The sequence below is a fragment of the Xenopus laevis genome, chromosome 9_10L (genome assembly GCF_017654675.1).
Source record: "Xenopus laevis strain J_2021 chromosome 9_10L, Xenopus_laevis_v10.1, whole genome shotgun sequence".
Lineage (NCBI taxonomy): Eukaryota > Metazoa > Chordata > Amphibia > Anura > Pipidae > Xenopus > Xenopus laevis.
The window spans coordinates 121482261-121499815 of record NC_054387.1 but is presented as its reverse complement, the minus strand read 5'-3'; the positions used below and the strand labels follow the sequence as shown (position 1 = coordinate 121499815).

Sequence of the window (17555 nt, the reverse complement as noted above, 5' to 3'; positions counted from 1 at the left end):
TGCCTTTTACGCCAGTAGCTTTTGGCTTGGCTCTTCTCCACATCATGTACCATGGCACATACACATAAGATGTTACACTCAAAGAACAAGACATATCACATGGAAGGCAATAGGAGGTTGTAGATAGCCACACAAATTAAATGACGGTTACAACGGTGGCACCAACATACCCCATGTCCTTGTGCCCCATCTAAGCTCTGTATGTGCTTTTCAAAGTTTTTATGTCTTGTTGGTGCAGTCCGGCAAAGAACTATAGGAACCCAGTGCAAAAAGAAATCTATACTTGCTATAACCAATTTTCCCTGACCAACAGATCTAACCCACTGCCATGGGCTTGTGCATTCTGGATTAAGTCTCCTTGGGTAATGGTACTTTGGTTTTGCTGGTCTCCACACAAACATGTTGAGCATTGCTCCAAGGCTGCTGCTCTGCAGCACTGTAGTTGATAACCAAAAGTTTCTAAGCTCTAAAGGGATTTTATAGACCATTAAACTCTCATAACATCATTGCATACTACCTAGTTGCTCCTTATATATTATTCTGTAATCACAGTAATGATGCTGCTTAGTATACGTGATGTTTAGACATGGAAGTCTATGTAGTTATTTATGCACTGCTGCGTTTAGTATTGACTTTTGTGCTCCACAATAAAATTCATTTATTGTTATGTTTCCAGGTTTAAATCATGCCGAATTGCCTTGTGTCTGCTTGCAATAACAAAACTAACAAAACAACACATGCAAAAGGAATAAAAATGCATTGCTTCCCAGCGAACATTAAAACTATTAAGTTATGGCTTTTGCAGATCGGCCAAAACTTTGGTGATATTGATGCCTTTGCACAAAAAATACTGGATCAGAAGAGAAATGGTGCTTATCGTTTGTGTTCAGAGCATTTTCTACCTGAAAGTTATGTGGACCATTATGAAACAAAGCGGCTTAGAACAGATGCGTTGCCCTCAATTTTTCCTAACCGGAAAACAGCTCCTGCTTATGCTGAAATATGTGCCCCGTTAAATGGAGCCCAAAGCTCACCTTCTGCAAATTATACCAGATTTCCATCTGCCTTTAAAGTAAATGCTTTAGCCGCAAAGCCCTCTCTGAGCACTCCATATTATGTAGGAGAAGATGGTCATCCTTATCCCAGCAATATATCCATGGGGCAAGCAATTTGCAAATGCGTACATAAGAAAATGGTTGACGCAAGCACGCTCACAGATCCGGCAATGTTTTCCAAAGATGAATCTTTGCCGTGGCAAAAGATAAACGAAAGTGGCAAAGTATTGAAAATAAAAGATGATCAGCACACTGATTTCTTCAGAAAGAATTTCCACGATACTTCAGCGAACGCTGACTCTTATAGGATTATTTCTGATGACCCACCACAGAGTCAGGTACGGGTTTCTGGAATCCAAGAGACACTTGAAGTTTCCTCCTACAAAGCAAAAACTGACAATATTCCAAATATTTCCAGCAATTCTGTAGTAACAGGACCACCCTTCTCCATGCACTATGACATTGCAATCAGAGATCTTGTGAATGAAAGAAAGTTTATCGTTTTTGAGTCTTGCCTTGATGTCTTGCTTCTCAAGCTTCCCTGCAGGTTTGATGTGGACTGCACTGCTCATATTGTTGAACTTGAGAAGCACATAAAGGGTTCCTGGTTGTCCGTATTTGGACGCTGTTACAAAGGCCACCACTTTCATCTTTGGGACAGCCAGCCTGTAGTAGGAGACATTGCACTGGGAAATCTTTTGTCCTCCGCTGCTGTGCTTTTTAGCGGCTCTGGCTTTTATAAAGTTGAAGAAATGAGTCAACTTCTAGGCCTACAGCTTATTTCCTATGATACATACTATAAATACCAGCGCATGTTCCTGTTTCCTACAATTGATAAGCACTGGCAATATGAGCGCAAAAGGCTTAAAGAAGCAATGGGATGCAAAAAGATGTGCCTTTCTGGAGATAAGCAGGTCTCCAAGTACTCTACGTACACATTCGCTGATGTTGAGACAAAACGTATTCTAGATTTTCAAGTTGTCCAGCAGTCAAAGACAACTACATCCCTTGCAATGGAAAAGCTAGCCTTTGAAACCTGCTTAAATCGACTTCTGGAAGAGAATTTTGTTGTTGAGGCCATTGCAACAGACCAACATCCTGCTATAAAAGAAATAATGTGTGAAAAATACAATCCTGTCGTTCACAAGTATGATATTTGGGTGTGTGCCCAAAAGGTAAAAAGACAGTTGATAGCTGCCAGCAAAAGGAGAAATTGTTCACATATTAGCAAGTGGATTCCTGCAATCATCCAACACTTGGAATGGTCTTGGAGAACCAGTCATGGGGATGCAGAACTTCTGTGTGAGAAGTGGCAATCACTACTCCTGCACATTACAAACCACAATAAGCGTGATGCTTCCAGAGTGTGCCATGCATGTTGCCATAAAGCTCTGAATTGCTTTTCACGGTCACTTCCCTGGATCAAGAAATGGAGTCTGGCGTTCCATGCTTTACGAGGCGTGATTTTTTCCTCCAAACTTGCAAAAGACTTGGCCTGTCTTTCTCCATTTAGTAATGGAAGAGAAATTAAGTTATACCATCGTTTTCTTCAAAAATATAGACCCAGTGAAGTCTATTTCAGGATGGATGCTGTGGATGCAAGGACCAAACTAGCAGCTCTTACATACAATGAAAATGTGCACATGGGACACACAAAGCCTAAAGTATCCTCAAAAGTAAAGGAAAGTGTTTGCCTACAGAGACACAAAGTAGTTTACTCTGGAACCAACAGCCCATCTGAACTGAAATCACCACCCAAATTAAACTCAAATGCTCATTTGCGGAAGATGATGTTGGATGCTATAAAATTGTGCTCCCTTAACCAGATCCAGAACTGCAATTCAAGGTTCACCCTGCTCCAAGGTGCAAAATAGTCACCCAAAAACTGGCCGATCTTCTGGTTAATTTGCTACTGGTCCAAGTTGATAGGTCAACGTCTTTAAAACTGATGCCAAACTATTTTCATTGATATAATGCTGTTCAGGGTTAAAGAAAAAGAAGTGATTGTCGGTGCTCATTTGAGTTTTGTGCAGTTCATTACAATTCAAGGTGTTCCTTCTCATGCCAAAGGTTTTTTTTATTTTATACCCAATGCGAGTGTTTTATGACGATTCCCATGATTTTAACTTGCGCCTCACAAACTCATATTTATTTCTGTGACATTAAAGTAAAATTTTTAAGCAGCTGACAAATTGTAGCTGCCATGGTTTTATGTTCAGTAACCCAAATACAATTACAAAGCACAGTCTGTACTGTAACCCTGTTTCGATGAATAAACGGTGGAAATAGTGCTTTTTAAATTTAATTTTTGATGCAATAATAAAGTATAGCCAGTTTTGTAAGTAATGATAGTCATTATTTTTTTTTCTTTTATAAAACGGTATTCTAGAATTGGAAGGCATGGCAAGTTCAATATAGCTGAATCCAAATTATATGTAGAATATGCAAATGTGCAACAAACAAAAGAATGTAGATCGTTCCATAGTGTCAGGAGGAGGGGTATAGCAGTGTTAATTGCATCAATCACAGCACAGAGCCATAGCAAAAAGTGTGGGATATGTGATGATTAAAAAATATCTTGGCAATAAAGCTAGTGTAGCAGTCCCCCATTGTGAATAACAAGGTTACTGATAGGGGTTTTTAAGAGTATTTATAAAAGCAGGTAGGCGCCCATCTCTTGCCTTTTTTTTTTTTTTTTTTTTTAAAGGTAATTTCCTTTTTTAACACACATCAATCATACATACAACAGATAAGTACATACGCAGACCAATCCATACAACTTTAAAAAAGTGGATATAAGGCACAAGCTGTCACCAAGCATAATACAATAAAGTTATTTAAAGGTATAGATGGACACTCCCAAACACAGTTGTACGTTACAGCTACGGGCTAGGTTGGAACCCTCGAGAGTATTAAGGAGAGCTAAGGCTCGCCGGACTAAGTGGGAAGGGGTGATCTCAACTGAGACTCACTACAAAGGAATTGGGTCGATGTCATTCCATGAGCCCCAAATTTTATAAAATTTCATTGGTGCTTCCCTAGCTTTGTAGGTGAGTTTATAAAGAGGTACTACACTATTAACCAATTGTATCCAAGCTCTAAGAGAGGGTGGGGGGTTACCCATCTAGTGGATGGCTACATTTTTTTTGTATAAAAAAAGTAGGATACGGAAACAAATTCAAGCATATTTGGCTGGGATTATCTCTTCTAAGACCCCCAAAATTCAAATATTAGGAGTAATTACTCTCGGGAAGTCAATTTTATCCGCTAGATCAGGGATCCCCAACCTTTTTTACCCGTGAGCCACATTCAAATGTAAAAAGGGTTGGGGAGCAACACAAGCATGAAAAAGTCCCTTGGGGGGTCAAAAAACGTCTGTGATTGGCTAAATGGTAGCCCCTATGAGGACTGGCAGCCTACAAGAGCTATACTTGGCACTATACTTAGTTTTTATGCAATCAAAACTTGCTTCCAAGCCTGGAATTCAAAAATAATCACCTGCTTTGAGGCCACTGAGAGTAACATCCAAGGGGTTGGAGAGCAACATGTTGCTCACGAGCTACTGGTTGGGGATCACTGCGCTAGATAGTTTACGACTTGTGTCCAGAAGCTCAAAATGTGATGGCATTCCCAGATTAGATGGAAGAAATCCGTGGCCAGTTGATGACACCTGGGGCAGGAGTCACAAGGGATTTGGCCCATCTGTTTGTCGTATGGGGGTTGTGTAAACATGGTGCATAATTTTATACTGTATTAGTTTGTCTTTCAACGAGATCAGGCCAGTGTATACATGCTCTATTGCAGGGATCCCCAACCTTTTGAACCAGTGAGTAACGTTCAGAAGTAAAAAGAGTTGGGGAGCAACACTAGCATGAAAAATGTTCTTGGGGTGACAAATAAGTGCTGTGATTGGCCATTTGGTAACCCCTATATGGATTGTCAACCTACATTGAGGCTCTGTATGGCAGTGCACCTGGTTTTTATACAACCAAAACATGCCTCTAAGTCAGGAATTCAAAAATTATCACCTGCGTTGAGGCCACTGGGAGCAACATCCAAGGGGTTGGAGAGCAACATGTTGCTCACGAGCTACTGGTTGGGGATCACTGCTCTATTGCTTCCTCCCAGTCATCTTGCTCAAGGCCTACAATTTTGCTAGTCCACCACTCTTGTGCTAATTGAAAAGGTTTGGGGCCAGATAGAAGGAGTTGTTGATAGAACGAGGACACTAGTTTTACAGGGTTAGGATCATGGAGAGTTAGAGTTCTGATAAGGCAAGACTGTTTGGGGGGGGGTAATGGTGCTAAATTAGGAGTAGAAGGTATGTTGGAGTTGGAGGTACTTAAAAAGTAGAATTTGCGTTGGGTGGCACTTTCGTTGAAGTGTGGGATATGTGAGGAAGGTGTGATTTTCTAGGAGGTCCATCAAGCATTTGATACACTGTCTTGGCCAGAAAGCAGAGTCTTGCAAGCATCTAAAGTGAGTTAAATAGGAGTTTCCCCACAGTGGGAGGTGAGGGGATAGTAGGGGTGGTGCATGGCCCAAGATCTCGAGGGCTACTTATGTGGGGTAGTTGGTAGAAGGCCGGAATCCCTGGATTCCGTCTCTCGCCTTTCTTTAATTGGCTTTGAGGCTGAGGCCCACCCAACACACTATTTCCAGGCTCCGCAGTTTGTCAACAACTAATGTAGGGTATATGGAATTTAACTAATTAAGAGTCAACAAGAGATGCCCCCTTTCACCATAGCGAATGCTCTTGTGTCTATTAAAAGGCAAGAAGATGTGTTAATGTATCTGTTTTGCTAGTTTTAAATTGAATTGCAATAAAGCCAATGAAATGATCTCTGCTGGTGTAGTTTTTTTTGTTTGCCTCTAATACAATTATTTTGCTTTTAAAAACTCAGGATTCTGTACTTCTATTACTATTAATTAGGGACAGGAAGGGAAAAAGTGGAAAAAACATTTTTTACTTCCTTGTTTTGTGACAAAAAAGTTGTCATTTCCCTTCCTGTCCTGTAATTTGCATATTTAATTTAGGATTTGGATTCAATTCGGCCAAATCCGAATCCTGGATTAGTTGCATCCCTACCTAAAACTAGTAAATAGTAGCTGCTCTTTTGTTGCAACGTGCTCCAAACAAGGGCTGGAACTAGGGGTAGACAGAAGAGGCACATGCCTAGGGCATAGCCGTGGGGTGGAGTGGACTCCTAGGACACAGCCTATATTTCTGCTGCTCTCTAACTTCAGCCCTGCACATGAGCAAGCAGGTGGGATTGGTGACAAGGGTAGCACAAGGCCCTTGCCTTTTACACCAGTAGCTTTTGGCTTGGCTCTTCTCCATATCATGTACCATGGCACGTATGGTCTTCCACATAAGATGTTACACCCAAAGAACGAGGAATATCATATGGCAGTCAATAGGAGGTTAGAGTTAGCCACACAAATGAAATGAGGGTTACAATGGTTGCACCAACACACCACATGTCCTGGTGCCCCATTTTATTGTTTTAATAAGCAGATTTTATATAAATTTTCTATTTAATGGCGACTATACCTTTCTCTCTCATGGCTTATGTATTCTGTTCCATTATTGCTGGTGGCAAGGCAGCCCTGCATATTCCTGGGCCAGATTATACTTCAATAATGATGTGAAGTTTATGGCTGTCTTAAATCAAGCTGGTGATCATTTAAGGGTGGTTCACCTTTAAGTTAACTTTTAGTATGTCATACAATGGAAAATTCGGAGCAACTTTTACATTTTTCTTCATTATTTATTTTTTTATAGTTTTTTAATTATTGCCTTTTTCTTCTGACTCTTTCCAGCTTTCAAATGGGGGTCACTGACCCCTTCTAAAAACAAATGCTCTGTAAAGCTACATTTTTTTTTGTTATTGGTAATTATTACTCATATTTCTATTCAGGCCTCTCCTATTCATATTTCCAGTTATTTATTCAAATCAATGCATGGCTGCTAGTGTAATTTGGACCCTTGCAACCAGTTTACTGAAACAGCAAACTGGAGAGCTGCTGAATAAAAAGCTAAATAACTCAAAAACCACAAATAATAAAAAATGAAAACCAGTTGCAAATGATATCACTCTCTACTACATACTAAAAGTTAACTCAACCCCTTTAAAATCCCTTGAAGGCATTTATTCAGCCACCAGACCTCCTACTGGGCAGGCCTGTTTTAAGTGATATGGTACATTAAGAAGATTTTAAAGGAGAACTAAAGGTAAAATCACTGGAGGATGCCCCTCCCTGCTTATAATCCCTTCTTGAATACCGTGTTCTGGTGTAGAAGGTCATTCACCATTATCAACTTCCTCTGTGGACTTCTTTTCTCCAGGCAGGCGGATATGCAGTAGACTAAAAAAAGTATCAGTAAGCGATTTATAATCGTTGGGAGGTGCCTCCCCTCCATTTATTCTACTTTTAGTTCTCCGGTGAGGTTATTGTCCCTGGTGGAATACATTGCTTTTTACCTGCTGGCAAAGAATAGAAGTTCTGCTCTGCGTTATGGTAGAGATTATACATTTAATCTCAGGATCAGAGCCAGTGCCATCAGTCAAATATCTTATTTTGACTCCACTGCTTGGGGAAGATGCATGTTGGATGATTGATGAGACAAAGGGAAAAATCTGAAGCAGTATAAAAAGAAGCTCTAAACTGATAAACCAGTGGTTTCCAAGCCCCCCTTTAGACCCAACATATAAATTACACCTCATTTTATCACTCATTCCGTAATAGCTCCAACATTATGTAGGACAGCAAATAGGTGTTCACCCCAAACATCAAGGAGTATCTAAGGGACATAGGCATTGGCTTCAAAACTTTCCTAACTTGCCTTGATTCAGTCTCCTTCGTCCCAAGGCTCTGGCCCTGCTATGGGGCCAGCTTTACAGTTTAAGAACCACTGTTTTTAACAATATCCAAATGTAGTAAGTCTGAACCACTTCACCATTTAGCCTGTAGCACAGGGTCATGGCATGGAATTGATAGTGATAGGTTTCATTTTTTAAGGCGCATATCTCACTAGGCCTATAAAAAAAACCTACCCATTGCAAAAGTGCCCTAGCTCCTCTTTCCCAGACCAATTAATCTAACTGACTGGGCCTTTCAAGAACAGATACGAAGCAAAGAACCTAGCCTGGTAAGGGTGAGACGGGCTACAAGGAGCCAAAAAGCCCTTCACATGCAAGACATGCAGCATGAAGCCTTCTGAAAACATAGCACTGCCTTAATTCCAGAAATTGAAGTTTAACTCTCACATAAAGCATTATGGGTGGAGACATGCAAATCACTCCTTTTTGTCCCTTTGGCCAACCATGCATCCAGATCTGCTGGTTTTATAGCAAAGGTACAGTCTAACAGTTCAGAGTCATATATCCAACTTTGAGACAGCCTGTTTCCATCTTGTTAGATCTCATCAGTGCAAGATATTGGAACATGGCTTCTGAGGGGTTGGGACTTGTGGAGTAGTGAAACAAAGAAACCAACTTGGTTAGGGTGAGACAGGCTGAAAAGAGCCAAAAAGCCCTTCACATGCAAGACATGCAGCCTTCTGAAAATAGAAGGTGTTTACTTGCCTCCTTCCATATACATAGCACGGCCTTAATACCTGCTCTCACAGGCATTATGGGCAGAGACATGCAAAACAGATACGTAGGCTTTACCACATTTTATTGCCAGTCGTACGAAAAAGTGTGTCATGCATGCAGGTTCTGACCAACAAGCAATTTTATTAAAGTAAGAATTATTATATTATAACCTGTATTATAATATACAGGTTATGAAAAGTTTGAACACATTTCTGGGAGTTTTAGTACAATGTCTTATGTGTTATTGCTACCGATGCACCAAATCCACTATTTTCAATTCGGTCGAACCCCCGGAATCCTTCGTGAAAGATTATGCTGAATACCGAATCCTAATTTGCATATGCAGAAGGATCCGTCCAATCCGAATCCTGCTGAAAAAGGGTGAATTCTGGCCAGATCCCAAACTAAACCCTGGATTCGGTGCATCCCTAGTTATTACTGTTTTGTTAATTAAGGTGAATTGCCCTTTAAGCTGAAAGTCTCAGTTCTCCCAATGTCTTGTTTTTGGGTTACTTAAGAAACAGTTGCTCAAAATGACTGAAATCATCCCATGTACCATAGCCCAAAGTGTCATGGTCACCCACTAGGGTTTCACTGTACATTTTCACATGAATGCCTTCTAGGAATCATTGCATGTAAGTAAAGGGGGGTATTTACTTTGCTGAAATGAATACTTCGTTTGTCCTCCAGTTAATATTTCAGTATGGAGCCCTGCAGCATTGAGAACCTTTCCATCCTATACCAGAGCGCAGACTTTCTGGTGGTCAACAAGCACTGGGACATCCGTATCGACAGCAAGATGTGGTATGAGAAGCTAACGGTGCAGAGCCAGCTAAAGCACAGGTTCCCAGAACTAGCTGACCCGGGCACATATTATGGATTCAGGTAGGTGCATATTACAGGGCCTATGGGCAAAATCATTGCCAACACCACTTATTATGGCAGTTGGTAGTTAAAGGAGAAGGAAAGCCATTTGCCAATTGGGGATGCCAAATGTTAGGGACCACAAGTGATTGTATTTACTTACATGACACCCCGGGCCAGTTCTCCTATCAGCAGAAATCTACACCGGCCTGGGGTTATTCTACGGATCAATCGTCTTCCTGATTCTTCTTTTCAAATTTCCTGGGGCAGACAGATGTGCATTAAAACTAAATAGCCAACTTCTTAGTTAAAGTTTGGCTTTTCACGCTTCTCCTGATAGGAGCACCGGACCGGGGTGTCCGGTAAGTAAATACAATCACTTTGGGATGCCTCACATTTGGCAAATGACTTTCCTTTAAGTGTATCAAAATGTTATTTCTGCTTGGCCAAGTCTTTGGTGCTCAGGCCAACACATTATGGAGATAACCTGTTCCCCTACTGTCCTCTACCTTGTATGACTGATGTCTGAGCAAGTCCCCTTTACATTTTGATGAGTTAAGGGATCTATTTGAGCCCACACATGGGCTAGTAGGCACCAACTAAACACCCAGCTCATCCACAACTGGATCCTGCACAGTCTAATGAGAAATCTATGTATCTATGAAATCTATGCATTTGAATTCTTATCTCTTTAGGTTTTGCCACCAGCTTGATTTCTCTACCAGCGGAGCCCTATGTGTTGCACTCAACAAAGAAGCTGCAGGAAGGGCATACAAATGTTTTAAGGATCGTACAGTAACGAAGGCTTATCTTGCCCTGGTAATTACTATGAAGATTTTTATTCATGCAGATCATTGTTTATCTAGTATAAGTAATACTAAAACAACTGGACTTGCTAAGTAATCATTGAGTACTCATCTGAGCAGCTTCTTTAGTTCAACTGACTGGTAGAGTTTCAGATGTCACCTCTCTAAGGTTGGTGACACATTGTAACTCTTTATGGACTGGCCACATGGGCAGATTCAGGGAGATTAGTCGCCAAACGACAAATCTCCTCTTCTTTGCAGCAACTAATCCCCCCGATCTGCCTTCCACCAGCTAAAATGTAAATCGCCTGGGGGCAGGCACACGGAAAGCTTCGTTTTCTGAAGTCGTCCGTAATTGCCTCACAAGGAAACTTCAGGCGGCTTCGGAAAACGAAGGCGATTTACATTTTAGCCGGCGGAAAGCAGGGGAGGCAGTTCAGGGAGTTTAGTCGCCGTGAAGAAGAGATTTGTCGACTGGCGACTAATCTCCCCGTGTTGCCAAACCCTAAGGGTGGTGACACACACTAAGATTTGGGGAGAATTAGTCACCAACAAATCGCCTTCAGGTTACTAATCTCCCGAAAAGCCTTCCTGCCGGGTAAAATGTAAATCGACGACGGGATGGTATTCAGAGCACTTCGTTTTCCGAAGTTTCCTTGTGAGGCGACTTTAGAAAACGGAGCGTTCCGAGTGCCATCCCGTCGGCGATTTACATTTCAGCGGACGGGAAGGCTTTTCAGGGAGATTAGTAGCCCGAAGAAGAGGTGAGTAGTCACTGGCGACTAAATCACCCCGAATTGTAGTGTGTGTCACCACCCTAAAGAGTTACAATGTCAGTTGAACTGAAGAAGCTGCTCGGATGAGTAGTGAAACGTCTTCAATGATTACTCAGCAAGTCCAGTTGTTTTAAAATTACTAATACCAGATATGTCCTGGTAATGCTGTTTCTTTTATAACCTGAATGTGCGTTCGTTCCAATTGTTTTAATGGTGCAAAAGTTAGTAAATGTTGCTGCTGTTGAAACCAGTCTCTGCACTGCTGGTTCTCCAAAATGATATAGCAGCTGAAAAATATTTTCTGTTTTTCCATATTGATTCTCATTGCACTTTGTCACCGTAACCACTAGTGAAAAAGATACATTTTGCGAAGATTCTATTTTGCTACACCAGGGCTGCCATCAGAAATCACGCGGGCCGTACAAAAATTCCAGTCCCCAAGCCCCTCCCCAGATCCTGCCAATGCCACAGTAAAAAGGCCACACAGGCAGCGCTAAAAATGGTAAAAACCAACACACGCAAGTTAAAAAAAGCCATTGGTGGTCAGGACCCCATTTTAAGTTATAAAAATCATTGGCGGCCAGGGTCCCACATAAAATTTTTTAAAAATACATTGGTGGTCAGGGCCCTCCTACAAGTTGAAAAATGTCATTGGTGGCCATGCCCCCCCCCTTACAGGTTAAAAAGAAACATTGGTGGTCAGGGGCCCCAAAGAATATTTTTAAAAAAAACATTGGTGGCCAGGGGCCTATATAATTTTAAAACAATACATTGGTGGCCAGTGGTTTAATAAAATTTAAAAAAACACATTGGTGTTCAGTGGAACTTACCTTAGGCTCCGTTTGAGGCTTCAGGACTTTAACTTTGGATCTTTTTGTGGCTTCGGGTCTTTTCGCGGCTTCGGCTCCTTTCACAGCTTTGGGGACTTCGGCTATTCAAGATCTTCGGCTCCACTGGACTTCTATGATTTGGCACTCTTGAGTCGGTCCTGGCTAATTTGAAGGGTGCAGCATAGCTGGGCTCCCTTTAGGCCCAGGCCCGGTACAAATGTACCCCCTGTGCCCCTCTGATGGCGGCCCTGTGCTTCACAGATACATTGCTTCAAAGTCACATTGCTAAATCACTGAAGCAATCACTATATATCCAGATAGTTGAGGGAACCATACTATTCTTGCCCCCTCTACAGTGTTTTGCCTGGGTGTCCAAGAGCCAGGCCCGGACTGGCAATCTGTGGGTTCTGGCAAATGCCAGAGGGGCTGCTATAAGTTCCCATAGAAAGTCAGTATTTAGTGGGCTGGTGAAGGCTGTTTGGGCCTCTGTGTACCTGAAATGCCAGGGCCTATTTTAATTCTCAGTCCGGACCTGCCAAGAGCCATACATTATCCCTAACTTGGCCAGCAGTGAGGGACACTGGTTTGCTGCAACAGGTCCCCTTAATAGGCAAATTAATTAAAAGATAAATAACAGGTATCAAAACCTCAACCTTGCATGGTTCGTTGGCACTATTTGGTCCACTACGCATACCGTAGCTAAGAGTATGTTGTTTTGCTCTATGTGCAGGTCAGAGGAACAGTTTCGGAAAAATGCGTGAGAATCTCATTGGCCATCGGCAAAAACACTCAAGAAGGGTTGACCCATATGATGTGTGTGGAAGGGGTGCCGGGTAAGTGTTGAGACATAATTACTTATAGCTGTCGATTCAGCTGATCTTCACATACATTGGCTCCTGCTTAATTGCTTTATGTGCAAGGAAAAAATGGGATTTTAAAACACATTAATGTAGCAATCTACTAAAATAGACAGCTCTTGCCCTTAAAGGAGAAGGAAAGGTTAAAACTAAGTAAGCCTTATCAGAAAGGTCCATCTAAATATACCAGTAAACCCCCAAAGTGGTGCTGCTCTGAGTCCCCTGTCAAAAGAAACACAGCATTTCTTTCCTTCTATTGTGTACTCATGGGCTTCTATATCAGACTTCCTGCCTTCATCTTAAATCTCATTGCCCTGGGCAAGAGCATGCTCAGTTTGCTCCTCTTCCCCACCCCCCTCCTTTCTCTACTGTAATCTGAGCCCAGAGCAGGGAGAGACTCAGGCAGGAAGTGATGTCACACCATGTTAATACTCCAGCTCCTATCCTAAACAAACAGAGAGTTTCTAGAGCTATTTACTCAGGTATGGTAAAACATTCTACAGAATAAATATAGCATTCTAGCTTGCACTATTGTAGCTAATCTATTGGCAATAAAATGCCTCCGTAGCTTTCCTTCTCCTTTAAGAGCTTAATACTTTACTGGATTCCAGCCAGAGAGGCCTTCACAAAGAATGATGTTATTTCTCCTGCAGCGTCTTATTTTCATTTAGAAAAGATGATGGATTCTGTTTTTTTATGAGCATTCTATGGAAGGGGATGAATTTTGACGCCCTAACATTTGTTCCTTCCCTGCAGGGTGTAAGAATGCCAAGCCTTGCCAGACAGACCTCTTTGTGTTACAGCATGGTTCCTATAAAGGAGATCCAGTCACCAAGGTTTTGCTACAGCCTTTAACAGGTATGTGGTTAATCATGTGGCAGCCTCTAGCCTATGATATGTAGACATCGCTTCCCACTCCACCTCCAGTAAACCAAGAGCTTGTTAGATTTAATGAAGTTGACGGAGAACCTGCACAAACCAGTTTATCTGAGCTTGCTGTTTTGATCTTGGCAGTTGTCTCCAGGGCGGCTGGCCAAAACCTTTCTTACCATATAGCCCTCCTGTTGTGTTATAATCCCCATACCAGCATTAGCCAATCAGCTTATGGAATGTCATCTGTTGCCATTGGGGTAGCAGCCATTAATACTGGAATTTAAATTGTACACTTAATTGAAGTGGCTAATTTGCACCTGGGCAGAAACCCATAGTGACTAATCAGTGATTAAATTTTTTCACCCAACTGTAGGCTGAACAGTGAAAGCAATCATCTGATTAGTTGCCATGGGTTACTGCCCAGGTGCAAATTTGCCCAGTGTTTATAAAAGAGCCCCACTTATTTTTCTCTGAGCTAGTACAAACTATTAAGCCGTCCAACTTTTTCCATGTAGTGGGCTGATTGCCGTATATACTCGAGTATAAACCGAGTTTTTCAGCGCCCAAAATATGCTGAAAAAGTCTACCTCGGCTTATACTTGAGTCAGGCCTGTTTGCACAAAAATTTTGTACCTAGCTGATCCGGGATGGAGATCCATGCGCCCAACCTTTCACTTCCAAACTTAGTGCCCCCTATGATTTGATAATTGAATGGTTGCTGGAGGATGCTGGGAGCTGTAGTCCAGTTAAAGAAAGCATTGAAAGCTGCTGCATTTCTCTCCCTAGGCTTATACTCGAGTCAATAAGTTGTCCCAGTTTTTTTTTTTGTAAAATTAGGTACCTCGGCTTATACTGTACTTGGGTCGGCTTATACTCGAGTATATACGGTAGTTAACATACTACATATCAATGGGACAGATTATTTAAAAATGATGTCATACACAGCAGTCTATGCAGCCCATAGGCAGGGATCATTACAATATCTTGGAGTGCCATATCCAGGATATTTGGATTCCCCTGTTTGAAATATAATATATAAATTATATCCAAAAAAAAATGTGCTTAGTGATGGCATCCGTTATAATCAGTACTGTCACATGACTCACTGAAACTTGTTTATTATAATGAATAATGTACCTGCTTTTAATAATTATGAGGATGTTACAAGTAGGGATGCACCACATCCAGGATTCCGTTCTGTATTGGCCAGGATTCCGCCTTTTTCAGCAGTATTTGGATTCAGGCCAAATCCTTGTGCCTGTCCGAACCAAATCTGGATCCTAATTTGCATATTTAAAATAGGGGCAAGAAGGGAAACCACATGATTTTTCGTCACAAAAGAAGGAAGTAAATTTTTTTTGCACTTTTTCCTTCCCCCCCCTAATTTGTATATACAAATTAGGATTCGGTTCGAAATACAGCCAAATCTTTCATGAAGGATTCAGGGATTTGGCTGAATCCCAGATAGTGGATTTGGTACGTCCCTAGTCACAAGTTCATGTCGGAGTTACATGACCTGTATAAAAAGCACGTTGCCTCTTGATTTTTAATATTTTTTTGTTTTACAATTGGCGGTACATTTTTCAGCTCTTCAACTCTGAGTTAGTCAGTGACTTGAAGGAGGGCCACATGGGACATAACTGTTCAGTGAGTTTGCAATTGATCCTCAGCATTCAGCTCAGATTCAAAAGCAACAGTTATGTCCCATGTGGCTCCCCTAAAGTCACTGATTGGTTACTGCCTGGAAACCAAGGAAGCTGCAAAGCAGGAAGTAGTGTTATGGCTATTATGTTAGACATCCAGTCCCTCCAGCCCTTATACATTATATTTTTGGCTAACTAACTATATTAGAAACATTTTTTATTTTGCACAGCCTATCTATTTATGCAGTTTTTATTTTTATACTGAACAATTCCTTTAAAGGTGAACCACCCCTTTACGTTATAGAATGTGTTCAAATATATCTAAAAATTCCTTTAACAACCTAATTCTGAATTAGAATATAAAGTTTTTATGTTTGCCAACAGGCAGAACGCATCAGCTGAGAGTGCACTGCAGTGCGTTGGGGTATCCTATCGTTGGAGACTTTACATACAGTTTTAAGAAGGACACTGAACCATATAGAATGATGTTGCACGCCTACTACCTCCGTATCCCTTCTGACCTAGAGCTCATAGAAGTCACAGCTCCTGACCTTTTCCAGCCAGACCAGGATCCTAACTGGACACCCCATGACACCTTGTGTCCACTGGGCAAAGCCATGGAGTCCCTAACTGCTACTGCAAAGGCATCAGAAAGAAACAGACAGAATAGTAAACTGGAGAAACCTGAGAAGAAGCCAGAGAGCTCCAATAACGACACAGAAGAAGAGAGAGCAGTGTGTCAGCAGTGGTTAGCAGAGTGGGCCTTTGAATAATGCCTTTGGCAACCAGCTCCTATTCAGATTGCCCGTCTTCGTCCAGTTGCTGCCTACATTCCCCTCAACCAACACTGTTGTAGCAAGTCTTCCAGCGTTAGACTAAACCTATTGCTACTGTAGGGTCATTGGATGACAAGCTCTAATGCCGTAGTTCCACCTTCCTGTGCTAATGTCATAGTGAATATCTTCCAGCATTGCCATAGAAGTTTGATGTTTTTACCTTGCATGCTTTATAACAGCATAGCAGTATGCTCTATTAGCAGTAAAACATTAAGGCATGCACTATTTTGAAGTCAACAAGCCATTTGCTTCCATTCCCTCCTTTGGTGGAGCAAGTTATGGCGTCGGTACATAGGTGCGTTATTAACAGGAAGTCAAACGGTTTGAAGCTGCCACCTTTCGTTGTTGACACAAGCACATGACATTCTAAGAAGAAACGTCAGAGAGAAAAAGGATATGGCTTTCTTTTTAAATTGTACGTTATGGCACTCCAGAACAACCAAAGGAATTATTTTAACAATTAATCTATAGAAGTTTAGAGGTGTGGGACAAATCCAAGGCAGCAACTGGACTGCAAAAACTTCTTTATTGGGGGGTAGAGATACACATGTTTCAGGCTGCGCCCTTTGTCGGCGCAGTATCTCTACCCCCCAATAAAGAAGTTTTTGCAGTCCATTTGCTGCCTTGGATTTGTCCCACACCTCTAAACTTCTATAGATTGACTTAATTGGGATATCAGACACAGGATACCCCGTGGGAAAATCCGATGAACACATTCGGTGAGCTCCATTTTTATTTTAATTTGTATTTTAACAATAAGTCAAGTCTTTGAAGTCTGCTGGGCAGTTTTATGGAATTTCAGTATATCTATTTGACAAGCGCTAGTCAAATTCGAAATGAAACCGGAATACCAACTTGAATGGTAAATCTTTTAGCTGGATGTTCTTGCAGCTTTTCAAGAAAGTTCCGAGAATCTTTCCTTGCTGGGAAATACTCCTGAAAGCTTTGACCACTGGACAGAGTTTCTACAGGAAAATATAATATATTTTAAATGTTATATACTTTTTTTTAAGGTGAAGCATTTGGGACCAGCATCGGACTGTGTGGGGTCCAGGACTTACGATTCAGGGCCCCCCACACACCCCAAGGCAACCCCTCAGCCACACCTCCACCCCTCGTACCTTCTATTCTTAAGGCACAATTGGGTCCCGGGTGGGAGGTAAAACAGCAGCGCCACTGCCAGGGAGAGGGACTGGGTCAACAGGCCCCACCGGGTTTTTCCTGATGTCCTATCAGCCCAGTCCAACTTGGTCTGGGACTGGAAGAAACACCTTTGCTGCTGCTATGGTCTACCCCTAATGAAGCTGCTATATAAAGCATTATCCAACAATAACTCTGGGATAGTGAAGTGTTCATGGAATGACGTACCCTGTGACTTAATTTTCATCATATAAAATAAAATGGTTTATTTTTC

At 41.7% G+C, this 17555-nt stretch overlaps 1 protein-coding gene across 2 annotated transcripts in view; it reads left to right on the top strand.

The window, feature by feature from the left end:
* rpusd1.L (RNA pseudouridine synthase domain containing 1 L homeolog) overlaps positions 1 to 17554 on the top strand; it is a 28440-nt gene extending 10886 nt beyond the window's left edge. Inside the window, exons 2-6 of one of the 2 annotated variants that reach the window (XM_041575827.1) lie at positions 9347 to 9541; positions 10216 to 10339; positions 12663 to 12765; positions 13546 to 13647; positions 15690 to 17554. In XM_041575827.1, the coding sequence (XP_041431761.1) occupies positions 9360 to 9541; positions 10216 to 10339; positions 12663 to 12765; positions 13546 to 13647; positions 15690 to 16078 (900 nt within the window). In that variant the 5' untranslated portion in view covers positions 9347 to 9359 and the 3' untranslated portion in view covers positions 16079 to 17554. Of the gene's footprint in view, positions 1 to 676; positions 3402 to 9346; positions 9542 to 10215; positions 10340 to 12662; positions 12766 to 13545; positions 13648 to 15689 lie in introns of those variants that run through there. The other variant, XM_041575826.1, reaches the window with a different exon arrangement.
* The last annotated feature ends 1 nt before the right edge of the window (position 17555 follows it).